Source organism: Martes martes (genome assembly GCF_963455335.1).
Source record: "Martes martes genome assembly, chromosome: 5".
In the NCBI taxonomy this organism is placed as follows: Eukaryota; Metazoa; Chordata; class Mammalia; order Carnivora; family Mustelidae; genus Martes; species Martes martes.
Window position 1 is genome coordinate 73267334 of NC_137892.1, and position 23096 is coordinate 73290429.

The window sequence follows — 23096 nt, forward strand, 5'->3', positions numbered from 1 at the left end:
TTAAACTTGGGTTATAGGGGTGCCTAGGTGGCTCAGTGGGTTAAAGCCTCTGCCTTCAGCTCAGGTCATGATCCCAGGGTCCTGGGATCGAGCTCCGCATCTGGCTCTCTGCTCAGCAGGGAGCCTGCTTCCACCTCTCTCTCTCTGCCTACTTGTGATCTCTGCCTGTCAAATAAATAAATAAAATCTTAAAAAAACAAAACAAAACAAAACTTGGGTTATAAACATCTTTTAAAGATGACTGTCTTTTCCATTTACATGTCTTTGTGATAGAAACTACATTTTAAAAATTACCTGTTATTTGCAGTCCAAAATCTTTGTATTGATGGCAGATGTAATAGAAAAGTGCATGAAACTCTGAAATGTTTTTAATGCCTAAAGTGCATATTCATCAGTCAGTCACGAAAGAGTATTCTCTCTCTAGTGTTGTGAAACTAATGGTTTAGGTTGTACTATTTTAAAAATTTGAATATTTAGGGAGGAGTCAAGATGGCGGAGAAGTAGCAGGCTGAGACGACATCGGGTAGCAGGAGATCAGCTAGATAGCTTATCTAACCATTGTGAACACCTATAAATCCAACGGGAAATCGAAGAGAAGAAGAGCAACAATCCCAGAAACAGAAAATCGATCACTTTCTGAAAGGTAGGACCTGCGGAGAAGTGAATCCAAAGCGACGGGAAGATAGACCCCGGGGGGAGGGGCCGGCACCAGGCAAGCGGCGGAGCGACGGAGCAAAAAACCGGGACTTTTAAAAGTCGGCTCCACTGGGAGACATCGCTCCAGAGGTTAAACTGGGGGGAAACCCAGGCGGGGTCAGCATAACCCCAGGACCCGCGGGGTCACAGAAGGACTGGGGGTGTCTGAGTGCCGCAGAGCTCGCAGGTATTAGAGCAGGGAAGCCGGCTATAGCGACAAAGCCGAGGAGTGAGCTCTAAGCCCGGGGTTACCTTGTGCCGGTCGCAGGCTGGGTGGGCTCGGAGCGCGGCCGGAGGCCACGGAGACAAAAGCGACCCGGCGCTTTTCTCCAGCTCCAACAATTGACTGCTTTCCTCGAGGCGCGACCGCAAGCCAGGGAGGCGGGGCTATTGGGCGCTTTGCTCTGAGAGCGCACTGAGGAGCGGAACCCCAAGCTCTCGGCTCCTCCGGGCCGAGAGATTGGGAGGCCGCCATCTTCATTCCCGTCCTCCGGAACTCTACGGAAAGCGCTCAGGGAACAAAAGCTCCCGAAAGCGAACCCGAGCGGATTACTTAGCCCGGCCCCTGGCAAGGGCGGTGCAATTCCGCCTGCGGCAAAGACACTTGAGAATCACTACAACAGGCCCCTCCCCCAGAAGATCAACAAGAAACCATCCAAAACCAACTTCAGTCACCAAGAACAGCGGAATTCCACAGCAGGAGAAAGCAAATCCTACCTGGACAAAATGACAAGGCGGAAAAACTCACCTCAAAAAAAAGAACAAGAGGCCGTACCGAAGGCTGGAGACCTAATCAATACAGACATAGGTAGCATGACAGATCTAGAGTTCAGAATGACAATTCTCAAGGTTCTAGCCGGGCTCGAAAAAGGCATAGAAGATATTAGAGAAACCCTCTCCGGAGAGATAAAAGCCCTTTCTGGAGAAATAAAAGAACTAAAATCTAACCAAGTTGAAATCAAAAAAGCTATTCATGAGGTGCAATCAAAAATGGAAGCTCTCACTGCCAGGATAAATGAGGCAGAAGAAAGAATTAGTGACATAGAAGACCAAATGACAGAGAATAAAGAAGCTGAGCAAAAGAGAGACAAACAACTACTGGAACACGAGGAGAGGATTCGAGAGATAAGTGACACCATAAGACGACACAACATTAGAATAATTGGGATTCCAGAAGAAGAAGAAAGAGAGAGGGGAGCAGAAGGTATATTGGAGACAATTATTGGAGAGAATTTCCCTAATATGGCAAAGGGAACAAACATCAAAATCCAGGAGATGCTAAGAACGCCCCTCAAAATCAATAAAAATAGGTCCACACCTCGTCACCTGATAGTAAAATTTACAAGTCTTAGCGACAAAGAGAAAATCCTGAAAGCAGCCCGGGAAAAGAAGTCTGTAACATACAAGGGTAAAAACATTAGATTGGCAGCGGACCTATCCACAGAGACCTGGCAGGCCAGAAAGAACTGGCATGATATATTCAGAGCACTAAACGAGAAAAACATGCAGCCAAGAATACTATATCCGGCTAGGCTATCATTGAAAATAGAAGGAGAGATAAAGAGCTTCCAGGACAAACAAAAGCTGAAAGAATTTGCAAACACCAAACCAGCTCTACAGGAAATATTGAAAGGGGTCCTCTAAGCAAAGAGAGACCCTAAAAGTAGTAGATCAGAAAGAAACAGAAACAATATACAGTAACAATCATCTTACAGGCAATACAATGGCACTCAATTCATATCTCTCAATAGTTACCCTGAATGTTAATGGGCTAAATGCCCCAATCAAAAGACACAGGGTATCAGAATGGATAAAAAAACAAAACCCATCCATATGCTGCCTACAAGAAACTCATTTTAGACCCGAAGACACCTCCAGATTTAAAGTGAGGGGGTGGAAAACAATGTACCATGCTAATGGACATCAGAAGAAAGCTGGGGTGGCAATCCTTATATCAGATCAATTAGATTTTAAGCCAAAGACTATAATAAGAGATGAGGAAGGACACTATATCATACTCAAAGGGTCTGTCCAACAAGAAGATCTAACAATCTTAAATATCTATGCCCCTAACATGGGAGCAGCCAACTATATAAACCAATTAATAACAAAATCAAAGAAATACATCGACAGTAATACAATAATAGCAGGGGACTTTAACATTCCCCTCACTGAAATGGACAGATCATCTAAGCAAAAGATCAACAAGGAAATAAAGGCCTTAAATGACACACTGGACCAGATGGACATCACAGATATATTCAGAACATTCCATCCCAAAGCAACAGAATATACATTCTTCTCTAGTGCACATGGAACATTCTCCAGAATAGACCACATCCTGGGTCATAAATCAGGTCTCAATCAGTACCAAAAGATCGAGATCATTCCCTGCATATTTTCAGACCACAATGCTCTGAAGCTCGAACTCAATCACAAGAGGAAATTTGGAAAGAACGCAAATACATGGAGACTAAACAGCATCCTTCTAAAAAATGAATGGGTCAACCAGGAAATTAAAGAAGAATTGAAAAAATTCATGGAAACAAATGATAATGAAAACACAACAGTTCAAAATCTGTGGGACACAACAAAGGCAGTCCTGAGAGGAAAATATATAGCAGTGCAAGCCTTTCTCAAGAAACAAGAAAGGTCTCAAATACACAACCTAACCCTACACCTAAAGGAGCTGGAGAGAGAACAACAAAGAAAGCCCAAACCCAGCAGGAGAAGAGAAATCATAAAGATCAGAGCAGAAATCAATGAAATAGAAACTAAAAAAACAATAGAACAAATCAACAAAACTAGGAGCTGGTTCTTTGAAAGAATTAATAAGATTGATAAGCCCCTGGCCAGACTTATCAAAAAGAAAAGAGAAAGGACGCAAATAAATAAAATCATGAATGAAAGAGGAGAGATCACAACCAACACCAAAGAAATACAAACAATTATAAGAACATACTACGAGCAACTCTATGGCAACAAATTTGACAACCTGGAAGAAATGGATACATTTCTAGAGATGTATAAACTACCACAACTGAACCAGGAAGAAATAGATAACCTGAACAGACCCATAACCAGTAAGGAGATTGAAACAGTCATCAAAAATCTCCAAACAAACAAAAGTCCAGGACCAGACGGCTTCCCAGGGGAATTCTACCAAACATTTAAAGAAGAATTAATTCCTATTCTCCTGAAACTGTTCCAAAAAATAGAAATGGAAGGAAAACTTCCAAACTCATTCTATGAGGCCAGCATCACCTTGATCCCAAAACCAGACAAGGATCCCACCAAAAAAGAGAATTACAGACCCATATCCTTGATGAACACAGATGCGAAAATTCTCACCAAAATACTGGCCAATAGGATCCAACAGTACATTAAAAGGATTATTCACCACGACCAAGTGGGATTTATTCCAGGGCTGCAAGGTTGGTTCAACATCCGCAAATCCATCAATGTGATACAATACATTAATAAAAGAAAGAGTAAGAACCATATGATACTCTCAATAGATGCTGAAAAAGCGTTTGACAAAGTGCAGCATCCCTTCCTGATTAAAACTCTTCAAAGTGTAGGGATAGAAGGCACATACCTCAACATTATCAAAGCCATCTATGAAAAACCCACCGCAAATATCATTCTCAATGGAGAAAAACTGAAAGCTTTTCCGCTAAGGTCAGGAACACGGCAGGGATGTCCGTTATCACCACTGCTGTTCAATATAGTACTAGAAGTCCTAGCCTCAGCAATCAGACAACAAAAAGAAATTAAAGGCATCCAAATCGGCAAAGAAGAAGTCAAAGTATCACTCTTTGCAGATGATATGATACTATATGTGGAAAACCCAAAAGGCTCCACTCCAAAACTGCTAGAACTTATACAGGAATTCAGTAAAGTGTCAGGATATAAAGTCAATGCACAGAAATCAGTCGCATTTCTTTACACTAACAACAAGACAGAAGAAAGAGAAATTGAGGAGTCAGTCCCATTTACCATCGTACCCAAAACCATAAGATACCTAGGAATAAATCTAACCAAAGAGGCAAAGAATCTATACTCAGAAAACTATAAAGTACTCATGAAAGAAATTGAGGAAGACACAAAGAAATGGAAAAATATTCCATGCTCATGGATTGGAAGAACAAATATTGTGAAAATGTCTATTTTACCTAAAGCAATCTACACATTTAATGCAATCCCTATCAAAATCCCATCTATTTTTTTTAAAGAAATAGAACAAATAATCCTAAAATTTATATGGAACCAGAAAAGACCTCGAATAGCCAAAGGAATATTGAAAAAGAAAGCCAAAGTCGGTGGTATCACAATTCCAGACTTCAAGCTCTATTACAAAGCTGTCATCATCAAGACAGTATGGTACTGGCACAAAAACAGACATATAGACCAATGGAACAGAATAGAGAGCCCAGAAATAGACCCTCAACTCTATGGTCAACTAATCTTCGACAAAGCAGGAAAGAATATCCAATGGAAAAAAGACAGCCTCTTCAACAAATGGTGCTGGGAAAATTGGACAGCCACATGCAGAAAAATGAAATTGGACTATTTCCTTACACCACACACGAAAATAGACTCAAAGTGGATGAAGGACCTCAATGTGCGAAAGGAATCTATCAAAATCCTTGAGGAGAATGCAGGCAGCAACCTCTTTGACCTCCACCGCAGCAACTTCTTCCTAGGAACATCGCCAAAGGCGACAGAAGCAAGGGCAAAAATGAACTATTGGGATTTCATCAAGATCAAAAGCTTTTGCACAGCAAAGGAAACAGTTAACAAAACCAAAAGACAACTGACAGAATGGGAGAAGATATTTGCAAACGACATATCAGATAAAGGGCTCGTATCCAGAATCTATAAAGAGCTTATCAAACTCAATACCCAAAGAACAAATAATCCAGTCAAGAAATGGGCAGAGGACATGAACAGACATTTCTGCAAGGAAGACATCCAGATGGCCAACAGACACATGAAAAAATGCTCCACATCACTCGGCATCAGGGAAATACAAATCAAAACCACAATGAGATACCACCTCACACCAGTCAGAATGGCTAAAATTAACAAGTCAAGAAATGACAGATGCTGGCGAGGATGCGGAGAGAGGGGAACCCTCCTACACTGTTGGTGGGAATGCAAGCTGGTGCAACCACTCTGGAAAACAGTGTGGAGGTTCCTCAAAAAACTGAAAATAGAGCTACCCTACGACCCAGCAATTGCACTCCTGGGTATATATCCTAAAGATACAAACGTGGTGCTCCGAAGGGGCACGTGCACCCGAATGTTTATAGCAGCAATGTCCACAATAGCCAAACTGTGGAAAGCGCCTAGATGTCCATCAACAGATGAATGGATAAAGAAGATGTGGTATATATACACAATGGAATACTATGCAGCCATCAAAAGACATGAAATTTTGCCATTTGCGACGACGTGGATGGAACTAGAGGGTATCATGCTTAGCGAAATAAGTCAATCGGAGAAATATAACTATCATATGATCTCTTTGATATGAGGAAGTGGAGATGCAAGGTGGGGGGGTTTGGGGGGAGGTAGGAAAAGAAAAAATGAAAAGATGGGATTGGGAGGGAGACAAACCATAAAAGACTCAATCTCAAGAAACAGACTGAGGGTTGCGGGGGGGAAGGGGGATGGGAGAGGGTGGTGGGGAAATGGACATTGGGGAGGGTATGTGCTATGATGAGTGCTGTGAAATGTGTAAACCAGACGATTCACAGACCTGTACCCCTGGGGATAAAAATACATTATATGTTTATTAAAATAAAAATTAAAAAAAAAAAAATTTGAATATTTAAAAGCTACAAGGGCACTAAGCCTTTTTCCATAGAATAAATGTCTCAATTTTGATAGTTCTCAGAAAATATACCTTTAAAAAGTTCAGTTCAGTTTAGTATACTCAGTAGTTGAGCATTTGATCAGAGCAGCAGGAAATAAAAACATACCGAAATACCTTTAAAGTTTATTTAACTTGAAATGCTTATTTATTAATAGACATTCATGATCTTTTCTTTGCCTGTGGGTCTGCTCATTATTGTTTCTCATAGACTTTTAAGTGCAAATATCTGAAATGCATTTGCTACTTTTTAATAGTTTGTTTCTTCAGAGATAAGCAGTGAAAAATAGTAAATCTGAGTGCAAAATCATTTTTTTTTTCAAAATCATTTTATCTTTAGTTCTCATTAGTGGTAATACTGCCTCCCCCAGCCCCCCCGGAAATCTGTAGCCTTTTTTTTTTTTTTTAAGTTGTCCATACAGGGTTGAGGGCTGCAGTAGGACATTTAGTATGTAGGGTATAGGGATTATAAACATCCTGTAATGTGTAGGGCAGTATTGGACAGTGAAGAATTGTCTGACTCAAAATGACAATGGCCACCCCCTTTGAGAATTTTTTCTCATTGTTTTAGGTTTTATTCCCTTCTATCTTGTGCAGTCTTTTCTGGTACCTAATTTGAAAACTGCTTTTAAAAATAACTCATTTTTTAAAAAAAATTAAAAATTTTAAAAATAAAAAAAATAAAAATAACTCATTTAAAAAATGTTTCCAAAAGTACAACTTTGTTTTATAGAAACAGCCACTCTTTTTTTTGACCCACGTTTATATTTTTGGCCTTACATGATTTTATATAGGCAAACTTATATCTAATAATAACAAATATGTCATGAAGCAAACTGTGCAGATTCAGGCCTATATGGGGAGGCATAAAAAAGTAGAGAACCTATATAGTCTCCTATTTCAAAAATCTGTGTGGGAGGAGTAAGGAACTGTCTTAGTCCTTATGGACAACTATAACAAAACACCACAAGCCCAGTAGCATATAAATAGAAATTATTGCTCATTGGAGAGGCTGTCAGTCCCAAGTTCAGGGTGCCAGCAAGTTTTCCAGGTCCTAGACTTTTCATTTTATATTCACATGATGGAAAGGACTAGGGATTTCTCTGAAGTCTTTTTTATAAGGCAGTAATCCCATTCATGAGGGTACCACCCTCAGAACCTAATAACCTCCCAAAGGTCCCATCAACTAATACCATTCTCTTTGGGGGTTAGAATTTCAACATAGGAATTTTGGTGGGACACAAAGATTCAGATCATAACAGGAATATACTGAATACAATTGACTCGAACAACATAGGTTTGAACTGCACAGGTTTAATTTTAAGTCTTTTTTTTTTTTTTTAAATAAATACAGTATAGCAGTAGAACAGGAAACACCACATCTCCCCCTCCCCACCTGCACTTAGCCAAGATAGATCCTAGAGTAATACCCGTTTCTTGCTCTTTTCCTGGGAATGTGGAAAATGTCCTTCCATGTGGAGTCCCAGGAAGGTAGATAGCCAGGGGAAGCCAAAATACCTTTACCCTTCTCTCTAGGTCACTTGTTCCACCTGATTCACTTTATGTGGTTCTAATGCAGTTTCTACTCATGGAAAATGCTGTCAAGGGGTAAGCTGCCAGTTTCCCTGCAATATTAGCTACCCTCTTCAGAAAATATTCAGCACCCTGGACAGTGCCCACCATAGGGCCCAGGCTTCCGTCTGGTGCTATCCTGCCCTTGGTGTCCTCCTGCAACCCCTTGGTCAGGGGTTTGTGGGGTGGCATGTTATTATGTGGCCCTTGGTTACTTCACCAAGAATCCTTCCCCAGAGCCTGTTTCTTGTACCTCCTGGTTCAAGACCTCAATGAACTGAGTTCCAGCCTTCTCTGCAAGTTTTCTCCACCATTGCTTTGTTTTTCATCATGTGTTTACTTGTATCTTACTTTTCTATCACATAAAATACAGTAGTTCAATTTTGGGGGGAACCAGAAGTTACATGTGGATTTTTGACTACCTGGAGTTCATTGCCCCAACCCCTGTGTTCAAGGGTCAACTGTAATTCCTGGAAGGGAATTCAGGATAAATGGAGGGTCTTATATTTAAGATATAATGTATTTGTATAGACTGAGGGGATATAGGAGATGTTTCAGATACAGGTGATAAGAAAAGATTAAGCAATTTCATCTAAGAGTTATAACAAGGATATCTCTTAACTTGGGAGGAAGCTAGGTGAGAATAAGTACAGATATTTCAGGTGTAGAAATAGAAAGTAAAAGGAAATGCTGTCTGGTAAACTTAGGAGGCAGAGATGTCTGTTTGGGAAGCGGGCCCTGAGTGGGACGGGAAAGTGGTTGAACAGTAGTTTAAGTCAGGCATAAGTTTGGAAAAGTCACTGAGGAAAATAGGACAGACCAAAAAAAAAAAGGAAATGCTTTGTGTTTGTACTAATGTTCATCAATGTGTGACTGTGCTCAAACATTGCTTGACTGCTCATGGATAGGCACAATCCAGAGGTTAGCTTTGAGCCAGAGTATTTGTTTTACAGTGAGGTATCATAGAAGAACAAGAATATGAATGAGTCAGAGAGGCTTATAAAAGAGTATTCAGAGAGTCAAGAATGAGAAATTTGATAGACTAGGAGAAAATAAAGGGATTGAGTGAATTAAGGTCTTAAGATTCCAAAACAGATCGATGCATGGGTGTGAGTGAGAAAACTAGAAGGATAAAAGATTTGAGTCAAAGTACAATGTTAGAGTTTAAAATTTCCGAGATGAACCACAATGAGATACCACCTCACACTAGTCAGAATGGCTAAAATTAACAAGTCAGCAAATGACAGACGCTGGCGAGGATGCAGAGAAAGGGGAACCCTCCTACACTGTTGGTGGGAATGCAGGCTTGTGCAACCACTCTGGAAAACAGCATGGAGGTTCCTCAGAAAGTTGAAAATAGAGCCACCCTACGACCCAGCAATTGCGCTATTGGGTATTTACCCTAAAGATACAAATGTAGTGGGTGCCTGCGGGTCATGATCCCAGGGTCCTGGGATCAAGACCCGCATCAGGCTCCCTGCTCTGTGGGAAGCCTGCTTCTCCCTCTCCCACTCCCCCACCTTGTGTTCCCTCTCTCGCTGTCTCTCTCTCTTTGTCAAATAAATAAATAAATCTTAAAAAAAAAAAAAAGATACAAATGTAGTGATCCGAAGGGGCACATGCACCCGAATGTTTGTAGCAGCAATGTCCACAATAGCCAAACTACGGAAAGAACCTAGATGTCCATCAACAGATGAATGGGTAAAGAAGATGTGGTATAGATATACAATGGAATACTATGCAGTCATCAAAAGAAATGAAATCTTGCCATTTGCAACGATAAGAGACTCTTAATCTCACAAAACAAACAGGGTTGTGGTGGGGGAGAGGGGTGGGGAGAGGGTGGTTGGGTTATGGACATTGGGGAAGGTATGTGCTATGGTGAGTGCTGTGAAGTGGGTAAACCTGGCGATTCACAGACTTGTACCTCTGGGGCTAATTATACATTATATGTTAATTAAAAAATTAAAAATTAAAAAAAAATTTCTGAGATGGAACACTTTAGGTTCTAACAAGGAGTATGGTGTGACCATGCCATCTAGAATATAAAGGAACTGAGAAAAGCCATGCAACACTCTAGACTGCCCATTAAGCCTTGTGGAAGGGCTTAGGGTGAAGAACTCGAATATGAGCCTGATTCCAAAGACTTCAGTGGGTAGGCTTTGTATAGGGATGCCTTCGGCTCAGGTCATGATCCCAGAGTCCTGGGACTGAGCCCCACATTGGGCTCCCTGCTCAGCGGAGAGCCTGCTTCTCCCATTGCCCCTCGCCCAGCTTGTCCTTGCATGCTCGCTCCTTCTCAAGTAAATAAATAAAATCTTAAAAAAAAAAAAAAAAAAGAAAGAAGGCCCAGAGGATACTAATAATACAGAGGTAAGCTGTAGAAAAGTGTCCCCAGTGAAGAACCAAATATCCTTTAAAGCAAGTGGTAGAGGGAGAAAACTGCAAACAGGTAGCACAATCTGTCCATTAAGGATTGCATGTTTCAGAAGATGTCATAAAAAGATTGGCAGAGGGGTGCCTGGCTGGCTCAGTGGGTTAAGCCTCTGCCTTTGGCTCAGGTTGTGATCTCAGGGTCCTGGGATTGAGCCCCGCATAGGGCTCTCTGCTCAGCAGAGAGCCTGCTTCCCCGCCCCCCTCTCTCTGTCTGCTGCTCTGCCTACTTGTGATACCTCTGTCAAATAAATAAATAAAATCTTAAAAAAAAAAAAGGTTGGGAGAGAAAGGAGTGATTATCTGTTATGTCAGGGGACCAGAAACAATATAAAGATAAGACTTCAAGGAAGATAAATGGATACAGAAGCCTACATTTTTGGGTAGGAATCACAATGATAGTGATGTGAAGCTTGGTGGAATTAATTGTGTTTAATAATTGAAAAGTTTGTAATGTAGCCTTTATGCTCTCAGAACTGAGAACCTTAGGTAAAGCCAAAAGCTAGTTTACTTAGCCCTTGTTCACATGGGCTGTATACTCCATACGCCAGGAAATAAGTACATGAGCACCCAAATTATAAAACAGGAGTTCTTTTCATTCATTGACAGATCTTTATCAGGACAGTCTAAATCCAACTATAGGTTTTATTATTACTTGCACTTCATATTACCCATTTAGCCACTCCTTGAATGCGGACAAGGGAGAATATACCTTTCCCTTTATTGGTACAACAAATGGTCATAACCTGACACCATGTATAAAGTACCTACTTGGTGCTAGAGTCTGGACTAAGCATTTTAAAGATAAAATTAATTGTGTCTCATTCTTAAAACAACCCTATGAAGTAGGTTTCACGGTTTCCATTCTTATGAACATTCAAAAGAAAAGACTGACTCTGGCACCAGATCAGTCGCCTCAGTGCAAACCCCCTCGGGCACTTACTAGCTTTGTGACATCAGGGAAGTTGCACTACCACCTGTGTCAGTTTCCTGTCTATAAAATGAGATAATTATAGCCCCTAGCTCCACAGAGTTGTTGTGAAGATTAAATTTGCTAATGCAAGGGTTGAGCTCAATGGTTTGCCATAGGAATTCCTCAATAATTATTATTGACTCTTGTTACTGTTATAAATCAGAAAACAGGCTCACGAGGATTTTTTTATTATTAAGTGGGAAAACCGGAATTGTAATTTGTGAAACTTGACACTATGTCATGGTCTTTTCCCCACCATTTGTAAAAATTGTGGTAAAATATATAACATATACATAACATAAATATAACATAAAATTTGCTGTTTTAAGCATTTTTAAGTATACAATTGAGCGGCACTAATTACATTCACAGTGTTGCACAACCGTCTCCACTGTCTATTCTGACACTTGTCATCACCCTAAACAGAAATGCTATAACCTCTATTTCTCCAGCCGCCCCTTGCCCCAGGCCCCAGACTCTGATACACTTCCTGTTCTATAAATTTGGCCATTCTGGATATATCATGGAAGTGTAATCATACAGTATTTGTACTTTGTGGCTGGCCTATTTCCCTTAGTGTAACATTTCAGAGTCCATCCATGTTGTAGCCTGTGTATGTGTGTGTGTCTGATATACCTCGTTGTATAATTCATTCATCTGTTGGTAGGCACTTAGATTGTTTCCATTTTTTGGTTATTGTGACTAATGGAGCAGTGAAAATCGATGCACAAGTATCTGCTTGAATCTCTCTTTTCAGTTCTTTTGGGTATATGCCCAGGAGTAGAATGCTGGGTCATCTGTGTCAGCTTTTTGAGGAGCTGCCTAACTGTTTTCCACTAGAAATTTTATATTCCCACTAGAAATGTACAAGAATTCCAATTTCTCTTGCTGGCATTTATTTTTCTTTTTCTTTTCCTTTTTTTTTTTTTTAACAAGTGTAGCCATCCTCGTAGATAGGAAGTGATATCTCAGTGTGGTTTTGATTTCATTTTCCCTAATGACTGATGATGTCCAGCATCTTTTTATAGTCTTATTGGCCATTTGTATATCTTCTTTGGATTAATGTCTATTCAAGTCTTCCATCCATTTTTTTAAGTGAGTTGTTTTTTTGTTCTTGAGTTACAGCACTTGTATAGATACTGGATGTTAAACCCTATCTGATATATTATTTGCAAATATTTTCTCTCATTTTGTAGGTTATCTTTTCACTTTCATAATAATTTCTTTGCAAAAAGATTTTAAATCTTGATGAAGTCCAGTTCATCATTTTTTTCTTTTGCTGGTGCTGTTGGTAATTTCTTTTTACATTTATTTATTATTTGAGAGAGAGAAAGAGAGTGAGTGGGAAGGGCAGAGGAGAGGAAGAGAGACTCTCAAGAAGACTTTCTATGCTAGGTGTAGAGCCTAACACGGGGCTTAATCCCACAGCCCTGAGATCACCCCCTGAGCCGAAACCAACAGTCAGATGCTTAACCAACGGCACCGTCCAGGCGCCCCAGGTGCTATTGGTGTTTTATATCTAAGAATCCTTTGCCAAATTCAAGGTCATGAAGACTGACCCTTTACTGTCTCCTAAGAGTTTTATGGTCTTAAATCTTATATTGTTAAGTCTTTGATCCATTTTGAGTCAGTGCTTTCATATGATATTAATAAGATGTTCAACCTTATTATTTTGCATACGAAAATCAAGATGTTTTGGCACCATCTATTGAAGAGACGTTCATTCCCCAGTGAGCAGTCTTGACACTCTTGTCAAAAATTGATTGGCCAGGGGCACCTGGGTGGCTCAGTGGGTTAAAGCCTCTGCCTTCGGCTCAGGTCATGATCCCAGGGTCCTGGGATTGAGCCCCACTTCAGGCTCTCTGCTCAGCAGGGAGCCTGTTTCCCTTCCTCTCTCTCTCTGCCTGCCTCTCTGCCTACTTGTGATCTCTGTCAAATAAATAAATAAATAAATCTTAAAAAACATTGATTAACCATATGTATATGGTTTATTTCTGGGTTCTTAATTCTGTTCTATTGGCCTATATGTTTATTCTTGTGACAGTGCCATCCTGTTTTGATTACTATAATTTTGTGGAAATTTTTGAAATCAGTAAGTGTGAGTCTTCAACTTTTATTCTTTCTCAAGATTGTTTGGCTAGTCAGGGCACCTTGAATTGGGGAATAATCAGCCACTAAAAGGTTGTAACTTGAAATGTCTCTGTGTATCTGTGGCCAGAATTTGTTTCTGGTCACCTAAGAACTTTCTGTTCATTGTCTGCTTAGAGTCCATTTAGATAAGAAGTCACAAGAACTGTAATTTGGAATACAATTATTTCCTGATTTTGTTCACTTATTCCCCCAAGAGAAAAAAAAAATAGGAAACTCTATTGTAGCTTCATGAGTCACTTGTCTTAAGATTAGTTTAGGGTCAGTTTCATTGAAGTAAAGCTAAAATGCATGTGAGGTGGAGCTTGCTGCCAGTGTGATTGTGACTTCAGTATTTTATTTACTTTAAATATTCATTGTAGTATGAAGTGTTTGGGTGCAGAGCTAGCTTAAGTAAAGGGAAAAGTGTATCATCAGGAATTCTGATCAAAATGGCAAGCTGAACCAAGACTGAAGGTCCTCCTTGTGCTTTGAACACAGAAATGCTGAGAAAACCAGAATAACAACAACAGAAATAACCCAGCTCAAATGAATGAAAGGGAACTCCCCACTGCTGGAAATGAAAAGGAGCTCAAAGCCAGAACAGGGAATAATAGCTGAAAACGATGAGGTCCACAGGCCTACTGGGTAGACTTCTATGGATAGGGAATGAAGCCTTAGACCACTGTGGGATGGCAGCTTGGCTGGGGTGGGGACTCCTGCATAAAGCCCAACTTTTCTAAAGGCTGTGAAGTGGGGATTAGAAAAATCACATTCACTATCTAGGGGAAGTGGCAAAAAACTTTACTGTATGAATTCCTACAAATAATAATCAGAAGAAAAGGAATAATCAAGAATTGGCAACCCAGGCTTATACCATGTGCCAGTATGAGGAGTGAATTTACACTGCCTCCAGCGAGGCAAGAACTGTTTTTCCAGGTTAAGAAATTAATATTGAAAATTGATCCGGTAGTGGGGCACCTGGCCTGCTCAATTGGTAAAGTGTGCAACTCTTGATCTAGGGGTTATGAATTCAAGCCCCATGTTGAGTGTAAGAGATTACTTTAAAAAAGGGTGGGTGGCGCCTGGGTGGCTCAGTGTGTTAAGCCTCTGCCTTCGGCTCAGGTCATGATCTCAGGGTCCTGGGATCGAGCCCCACGTCAGGCTCTCTGCTCAGCAGGGAGCCTTCTTCCCTCTCTCTCTCCCTGCCTCTCTGCCTACCTGTGTTCTCTCTGTCAAGTAAGTAAATAAAATCTTAAAAAAAAAAAAAAAAAAGGATTGGTCTGCATATGATTTAACTCATATGTGAAATTTAGAAACAAAACAAATGAACACAAGAGAGAAAATAAAGAGAGACAAACCAAGAAACAGACACTTAATGTTAAAGAATAAACTGAAGGTTGATGAAGGAGGTGGGTAGGAGATGGGTTTCATAAGTGATAGGCATTAAGGAGGACACTTGGAATGAGCACCTGGTGTTACATGTAATTGATGAATCACTATTTCCGAACCTGAAACTAATATTACAATGTATGCTAACTGGAATTTAAATAAAAATGTGGGAAAAAATGGACTAATATCAAATTAGATAAAGAAACTTAATTGCAGCTATATGTCATTATTAATAAAACAACAGAAAATTAAAGACTGTGTAAAAATTTTCAAAATAAAGGGACTGGAGAACAAAGAGAGATAGATTAAATATCATTGATATTTAGTGGTTTTTCTCACAAAAATGATAACTTCATATGATTAAACTAATAACAACCGAAAGAGCATGGTAGAGAAATTTCAACATCAGACTTTGGAAACAAGAGCAGTCTTAGGAATAGAGATTCAAGAACAGTGAAAAAGGTAAAATGATAATGATCTTGATTGTGTTTACTAATATAGTCTCCAAATATTTATAGTAAATACTATATTACAAGGAGAAATTGGAAAATCTTTGATGATAGAGGTGTTTAGAAATTACACTATCAGAAGTTACTAGACAAAAAAAAAATACAATGGAGAAGATTTAAACAACAAAATAGACATAGCACTCTATCCTACAGTGTGATATGTATTCTTTTAAAATACATCCAAATCAGTTCATTAATTTACTAGGTGATAGTCCACAAAATAAATCTCAGCAAATAGCAAATAACTGATCTCATACAGACCCTACTTTCTGGTAACAGTGTAATAAATTTATAAAACAACAAAAGCATAATTTGAAAACTCCATATGTTTGTAAACTAAAAAGAATACTTTTGAATGATTCATTTGGAAAGAAATCACAACAGAGGAAACTTGTTTCCAGCAGTATGGCAGACTGGGTCCTCTTGCAAACAATTAAGAAACTTGTATAAAATGTACAGTACATATATTAGTTACAGAAGTGTTCTAGGAAGAAAATAAAGAACTAGAAGATAACAATCAAAGGAAAACAGAAATTCAAAGAGGTAAGACTTGAGGGTGTTTCCTGAACCCAGTGTTCATGAACTTGTGTTTTCATGGGTTGGCAGAGTATAACAGATAAAAGCAAGGCCTGGGGTCCTGCTTAAGATTGGGACTCTAATAAGAGGTATTCTTGTATAAATGTAGAACTTACAAAGGATTTCACACTTAAAGTAAGAGGACTAGAAATAAACCCTAGCATAGAGTTAGAGTGAGTCATTAATGGATTGTGGAATCAATTATGTGGTTACCATCAGCACTGTGTGTTGTTTCTTATCTTTGTTTTTGAATACCAAATGTAGTAATGCTTGAGGTAACTTTTTGTTTCATTGTTAATGTGTTAGTGTGTATTTGTATTTGAATGTGTATATAAGTGCAAAACATAATATTGAGTGGCAAAAACTATTTGCAGACTGATAGGTAAGTATAATTGAGTTTAGGTCATAAAATAATGCAGTGTGCTGTTTTGGAAAGATAAATACCAACTGTAATATACCAGCTTCCGAAGACAGAATAATGGGATTAGGACAATGTTCCAAGGAACGGTGCAAGATCCCCACCTTTGTGTGTGTGTATGTGTATGTGCACGGGTGTGTGCGTACAGTACTTCTGCAAACATTTACTTTAAAAAAAGAAAGCTAAGTGAATATGACAAAGTGTTAACATGTGGGTGATAGGCACTTGGGTATATATTGGCTATATAATTTCCTGTACTTTTGTGTTATTTGTACTATATGATTTTTGAAAAAGCTGTATCATGCACTAAGTGGGTAACTATTACAGTTTTATGATGGGGAGAGTCTTTAGAGGGTGAATGGTGTCAGAATGAATTTTTTTTTTTTTTTCAGAATGAAATTCTTTTTTTTTTTTTTTTAAGATTTTATTTATTTATTTGTCAGAGAGAGTGAGCACAGGCAGACAGAGAGGCAGGCAGAGGCAGAGGGAGAAGCAGGCTCCCTGCCGAGCAAGGAGCCCGATGTGGGACTCGATCCCAGGACGCTGGGATCATGACCTGAGCCGAAGGCAGCTGCTTAACCAACTGAGCCACCCAGGCGTCCCCAGAATGAAATTCTTATTTAAGTGTTCTGTAGAAGAGCACCCTGGATGGTGCATCTGGTTGAGCTTCTAACTTGATTTCGGCTTAGTTCATGATCTCAGGATCGTGAGATAGAGCTCTATGTTGGGCTCAGTGAGGAGTCTGCTGGAGTTTCTCTCTCCCTCTCTCTCTGCCCCTCTCTATGCATGCTCTCTCTCTCTCTAAAGTGAATAAATCTTAAAAAAAAAAAAAAAGCACAAGCAGTTATATTATTATGACACCTCTAATTAGATGAAAGCTATATAGTTGCTATGTAATTAAGTACATAAAAAGGGAAAATACAGGAAGCGTGATGTAGCCAAAAATGCTTGTTAAATTAGAAGCCCTGATGAAGAAAGGAAGTTCTCTCTCGAGTGGTTCATTCAGGGAAAGCAAACTATCACCCACTGGATAATCGAAGTTTAAACACTGTATTATTAAAATTGTAACTTGTTTCTTAACCATGAGGCAACAAACCACAAATATATAATGTATATATTATTTTGTCATTCACATTTTTGTGTGTTTGTTTTACTTAGCTGGTCACCTGACATTTGAATGCCGCAATTTTCTCCGAGTGGACCCCAAAAGGGACATAGTTTTGGACGTGAGCAGCACAAGCAGTGAAGAGAGTGATGAAGAGAATGAAGAACTGAATAAATTGCAGGCATTACAAGAAAAAAGTAAGTAGTGCTTTTTCTTTCCCTCCATCCTTTAAAAATGTTTCTAAACTTTCTGCCTATGATTATGTCATGTTTATTGTTCTCTTGTATTGATCAGTTAGATAGGTTGTGTAATTTATGTAATAGGTATTGCATAGGTAAGGAAATAGGCTTTGACTATTCTAAGTACTTTGCCCAAAATCAAACAAGTGATCAGTGTTAGAACCAGGAGGCGAGTCTGTTTCTGATTCCACAAGGCAGGTTTTGTTGTTGTTTTTCCATCACACTAAGATGTGTCACATGGTACAAAGCTTCTGATTTAAGACTTGGTTTCTGGACCTGTTTGGCCATTTTGAAGCATGTGCCTTTCAGCAAGTCATTTAACCACTTTGAGCCTTAATTTCCTTGTGTGGAATCACAAAGAATTGGTGTGTCAAGTCACACTCATTCCAATCAGAGATGTTAACTGGTAGCCAGATTTACTAGTAATTTCAAGTATATACATGATCATGAGGCATAGGGAAAGCTGCAAGAGTTCTAGGACCACCAATACAGCTCCCCATGCGTTTTCTTTCTACTTCAGAACCCATTCTGGCCAAGATTAACACGAGTTTTCTTCATTACTTACCCAAAAGAAAGTCCTTTAATCATGAAATATCTCAATTTTATATCCATATAGTCCAGGGAGCCATGCCTTATAAATCCATAAATCCCAGGATTAGGTACCATAAATAATCTTAGGCAAACCAGCTACATCCTACTTTAAGCAGTCTATAAATAAGGATTCTCTTGCCAGCAACTTGATTATGGATCTCCAGCTTTCAGAACTGTGAGGAAATAAATTTCTGTTAATTAAGCACAATATCCTCCTCCCCCTGGCCAACCATTCTCTAGTTAGCAAATACCATTCATTTGTTTCCAGGAGGTCTGTCATTAGCCTGTTTGGGAAGAGATTTGACTGAGTTACCTTTTTTCTCTCTTGGGGGCATCCTCCTTTCTCCTCAAAGAAAGAGAAGATTGCGTACCTACTGTTTAACCATTTCTTTCCCATCTTGTGTATAAAATGGCCCATCCTTGCATTGGGGTTTTTAGGGATAAAATATAATGCTGTAGGTGAAAATACTTTGTGAACTTCAAAATGCCATGTGGTAGATGTCACACAGAATAAAAATGCAACTTATTTGAATGTGGGCTTAGGCATAGAATGAGAGAGATATAAAAAGTTAAAATCTTATTTTAGCTCATCAGAGAATAAACCATCTACCTTTTAAAACTTTCTAAGTTTTCCACATTACATCTAGTGAATGTAAATGAAGTCAAATGCCAGCGTAGTAGGACGGGCTGAGAAGGCTAGAGGAGAGTCCTAGAAAGGGCAAGCAAGACTTACATTACATATGAGTACATACAGCTTCAGGTAAAGGTAGCTTCTTGGCTGTACACACTTGATTTTATTACCTACTGAAACACCACTGAAGTGAGAGTGGAAGAATTTTTTTAAAAAAACAAACCCACAAAGGCAAAGAAAATGAAATAGGAAGCAGTAGTAACAAAATTTTGAAAAGCAGGTGGGTTTAGGGATAATGGACTGCACACTTGAAAAAGCTCAGTCCTTGAATAGTAGGAAGTCTGAGGAGTCACCTGATAGTATATACTTTAAAACTCCCCAAAGACTTGGTAATGAGTCCTTAGCTACCTCTGTGAAGACATTTGTAAATCTAAAAACAGGATTGGTTAAAAATCTGAAGTAATCCCCTTCAGTTCCCTTTGCCTACTCAGTGAAGCCAGATGTCTTCCCTCCATCACCTCAGCAGGCTACCAGTGTTAGACCCACACAAAGGCGCATTGTTACAAAACTTTGTATCATAGGAAATAAGGAGAATATAATTCACACTTCAAGAGTCCAGGATAAAACAGGTCATAGGTGAAAGATCAAGAGTCAGAATAACTTTGTTCTTCTGTAAAGAAATACTGGAAGCTAGTAGATGTGGATAATGCTTTCAAAAATTTGAAGGAAAATTATATCCAAATGAGAATGATATACCCAACCAAATTATCAGCTGAGTGTGAAATAGAATAAAGGCCTTGTGGCAGGCATTCAGAGTAAAAAGAGAGAGAGAGGAAGGAAGGAAGGAAGACTTACCTCTCACGTACTCTTTCTTAGAGCACTGATTCCAGAGGTTTCTAACAAAGTAAGGGAGTAGACCCTAAAAAGGAAGACTTTAAGAAGAGATAAGAAGGGAGTCTCTAGGGCACTTGTAGAGGCGATCTCAGGAAGGCGGCCACTCCAGTCACAGAGACCAGGCTGAAAGAGCAAAACGAAGATTCTAGGAGAGAAAGCCTAAGATTGTTAATTCCACAGAGACAGTTCCTACCCCATCCATCTCCACTGTCCTATCTAAAAATTAAAAAAAATAAAAAAATAAAAAACCAAGAAAACCCAAAACCAAACCAAAACAAAAACTCTACAATTAGTAAGGCTGCTAGAGAACACATAATTTAAACCTAGTTTTACAGGAAAGGAGCTGAGGACAGGTAACTCCCCAGGTCACTAACTTGTCACCATTAAGCCAGCATTGTGATCCATGTTTCTTACCTACTTGTCCTATAGTGTTTACAGTGTGGTGCTTTCCTACCTTAGAGATTACCCAGTCTGTTGGTTTTTGACCTTTTTCCCCTCACCACATCAATCTTGAAGGAGAAAGTACACCCTCATCATGAATAGTGGTTTAGTCTAGAGGTGACTTTTAAATCAGAAAACTTGCAAATCTTACCCTGGCAGGAAAGGGAGGGAGTTAACATACCATATACCAGAATAGTGAGTAGTTGGTCAGACTTCCTTCTTAGAATCAGCTTTCCCTTAACCTCACATTGAGAATGACTAACTCAATATAGACTTTTTTTTTCCCCCTTAAAAAGATACACTTGCCTACCGTCACTTAAACGCTCAGAACTTGTTTCCAAGTCTCATGGCTCCCACACGAGACAGTGCTTATTTCAGGATATCTTGCAGATTTCAAAAAGTATTATAAAAGTGATCCATATTTATTTCATGGTCATCTAGTGGAAGCCCAGTGATCCCCTACTCAAATAAACAATAAACTGGTTCCTAAATACAGAGAGAAAAGGTATACAGAGGTAGTGGTTCTTAGTTGCATTGATAACTTTCTGATGCTGCTCAGGATCTCTGATGGCATGAGGGTAAAACACGGACTTGCTGAGTGTGAGTTCTCATGCCATAAGCTTTAGTGGTACCAAGGGCTCCTAAATCCTTCCTTGGTTCTTGGAGGTGGGGAGCTCTTGTATCAACTCTTTTGAGTAAGTTATTGTTTGAGGGGTACTTTTTTGGTTGACAATAAAAATGGGGAGCCAGGAGAAAGCAAAGAATTTTTAGTATACCTACGTTAATTAGTTGTTCTGCTTTTATGAAATAGAGACATAAGGGGAAGAGAGCTAAATAAAACTCAAAACTTATTTTTGTTTAAGTTATATTTTTTCTTGCTTTTGTTTACATTTGTTTCTATTATATAGCATGTATTTCAATGTATTTAATGTATTTAAACAATTAAAAGAACATAATTTGATCTTTCATTTAAAACAAAAGTCCAAATGACAAATACATCCATTTTTGACACTAATTAGATAATGTGAGAGCAGGACTTGACATGGATGAGAACAAGTTGTTGTCTTACAGTACAACAACCTGGAACCCATGCAGCCTTATAAAATTGTATTACAAGTGCTGTGAACAGGGAAAGATTCAATAATCCGTACCTAACGAGAACTAAAAGATCTTATTGATTCACTGTGTATGTTTGTGTGTGAGCATGCTTTCTGTTCAGTGGCATCACCATGGTTTAGTAAGCTTTTTAAGGTTTTATAGTATATTTTGAACTTGCTAAAGAAACTTGCCTTTGGAATTATACATGATAGTAGCAAATATCTGAAGTCCTATTTATGTTATAGTATGCAGAAAGCCAAAGTAAAAGGATTTTACTATTTCCAAAGGACCCAAGAAATCAAGAGTATGGATTTTTTTTTTCATTCTATTTTACCTAGCATCATTTAATATCAATCAGCTATTTACCTGTGATCAGGAGGTAGTCCTCTCCTGATACCTCATCCCTTAATATTTTATGATATTCTTTTAGTTGCAGTCCGCAAAAGAAATGTTGTATTTTGACAAATTTGGGGGTTTGGGCTTCGTTTGATGTTTTGGTATGATTTTGTTTGTTTAAGAAAGTTTTATGTTAAGTTCATACTTGATATTATTTAAGGATGGTTGATACTGAATGCTGCCCAGGAGAAAATACCACAGTCAGGTATTTGCATGTTACCATAATTGTGTCTCTTGTTCCCTTTAGTAATGGCTGGAATCAGATTCAAGCAAATGACTTACAATGGTGGTTTCAGTCTTCATGAAGATAGGGCTTAAGTGAATCCATAGCGTGATTAGAATAAAACTTAGTATTTGGCTCAAAATGTACTTTTCAAGGAGGGCACGTATTGTATGGAGCACTGGGTGTGGTGCATAAACAATGAGTCTTGGAACACTGAAAAAATTATTTAAAAAATGTACTTTTCATAAGAAAGCTACAAAAGATATTTGCTAGGTAGTTGATTAGAAGTCACAAAAGTGAATGGAAATTTAGACTAATGGATCTAGGTTTGGAACCACTTAGGTATTTAAATGCAATGGGAGTAGACTACAAACTTGGTGACATATGCAAAGATGTAGTGGAGGATGCTGCTGGTGCTACTAGGGTGGTCCTTTCTTGTTATCCCAAAGTTGTCTCCCAAGCACTGAATCATATCCTGTGATGCCTGTGTGTTACACGAGAGACTACCACTCTTGCTGAACATTAGAAACATTAAGTGGTTAAGTACATAGGGGCTTTTTGCCTTCAATTTTGTACTCCAAAGCTTAATTGTATCATTTTCCAAGAAAATACTGTTTTGAAAAAACTCAGATTCTTTCCCCTATGCCTATTACATTTCAATACCCTGTCTCAGAAGGAACTTCAATAAATAGAGGTGGAATCATTTTAAGAGTGGTGGTATCGAAACACTGAACTGTCTAAATCAAACTTTTGTCTTCAGTGCTTGAATTCTCATATACCGTTACTGTCAATACTGCTAGTTCCTAAGTGTCGTAGCCAGGAAAAAAGATTTCTTGAGTTCTAGAATTATTTTTTTTTTATTAGAACTAATTTCTCTATATAACCGAGACACTGGATTCCTTAT

At 38.9% G+C, this 23096-nt stretch overlaps 1 protein-coding gene across 1 annotated transcript in view; it reads left to right on the forward strand.

Annotated features, from left to right (window-relative positions):
* Positions 1-23096, forward strand: part of SREK1IP1 (SREK1 interacting protein 1) — a 48722-nt gene that overhangs the window by 10954 nt on the left and 14672 nt on the right. Inside the window, exon 3 of the mRNA XM_080804249.1 lies at positions 17733-17876. Within this exon, the coding sequence (XP_080660375.1) occupies positions 17733-17876 (144 nt within the window). The remainder of the gene's footprint in view (positions 1-17732; positions 17877-23096) is intronic.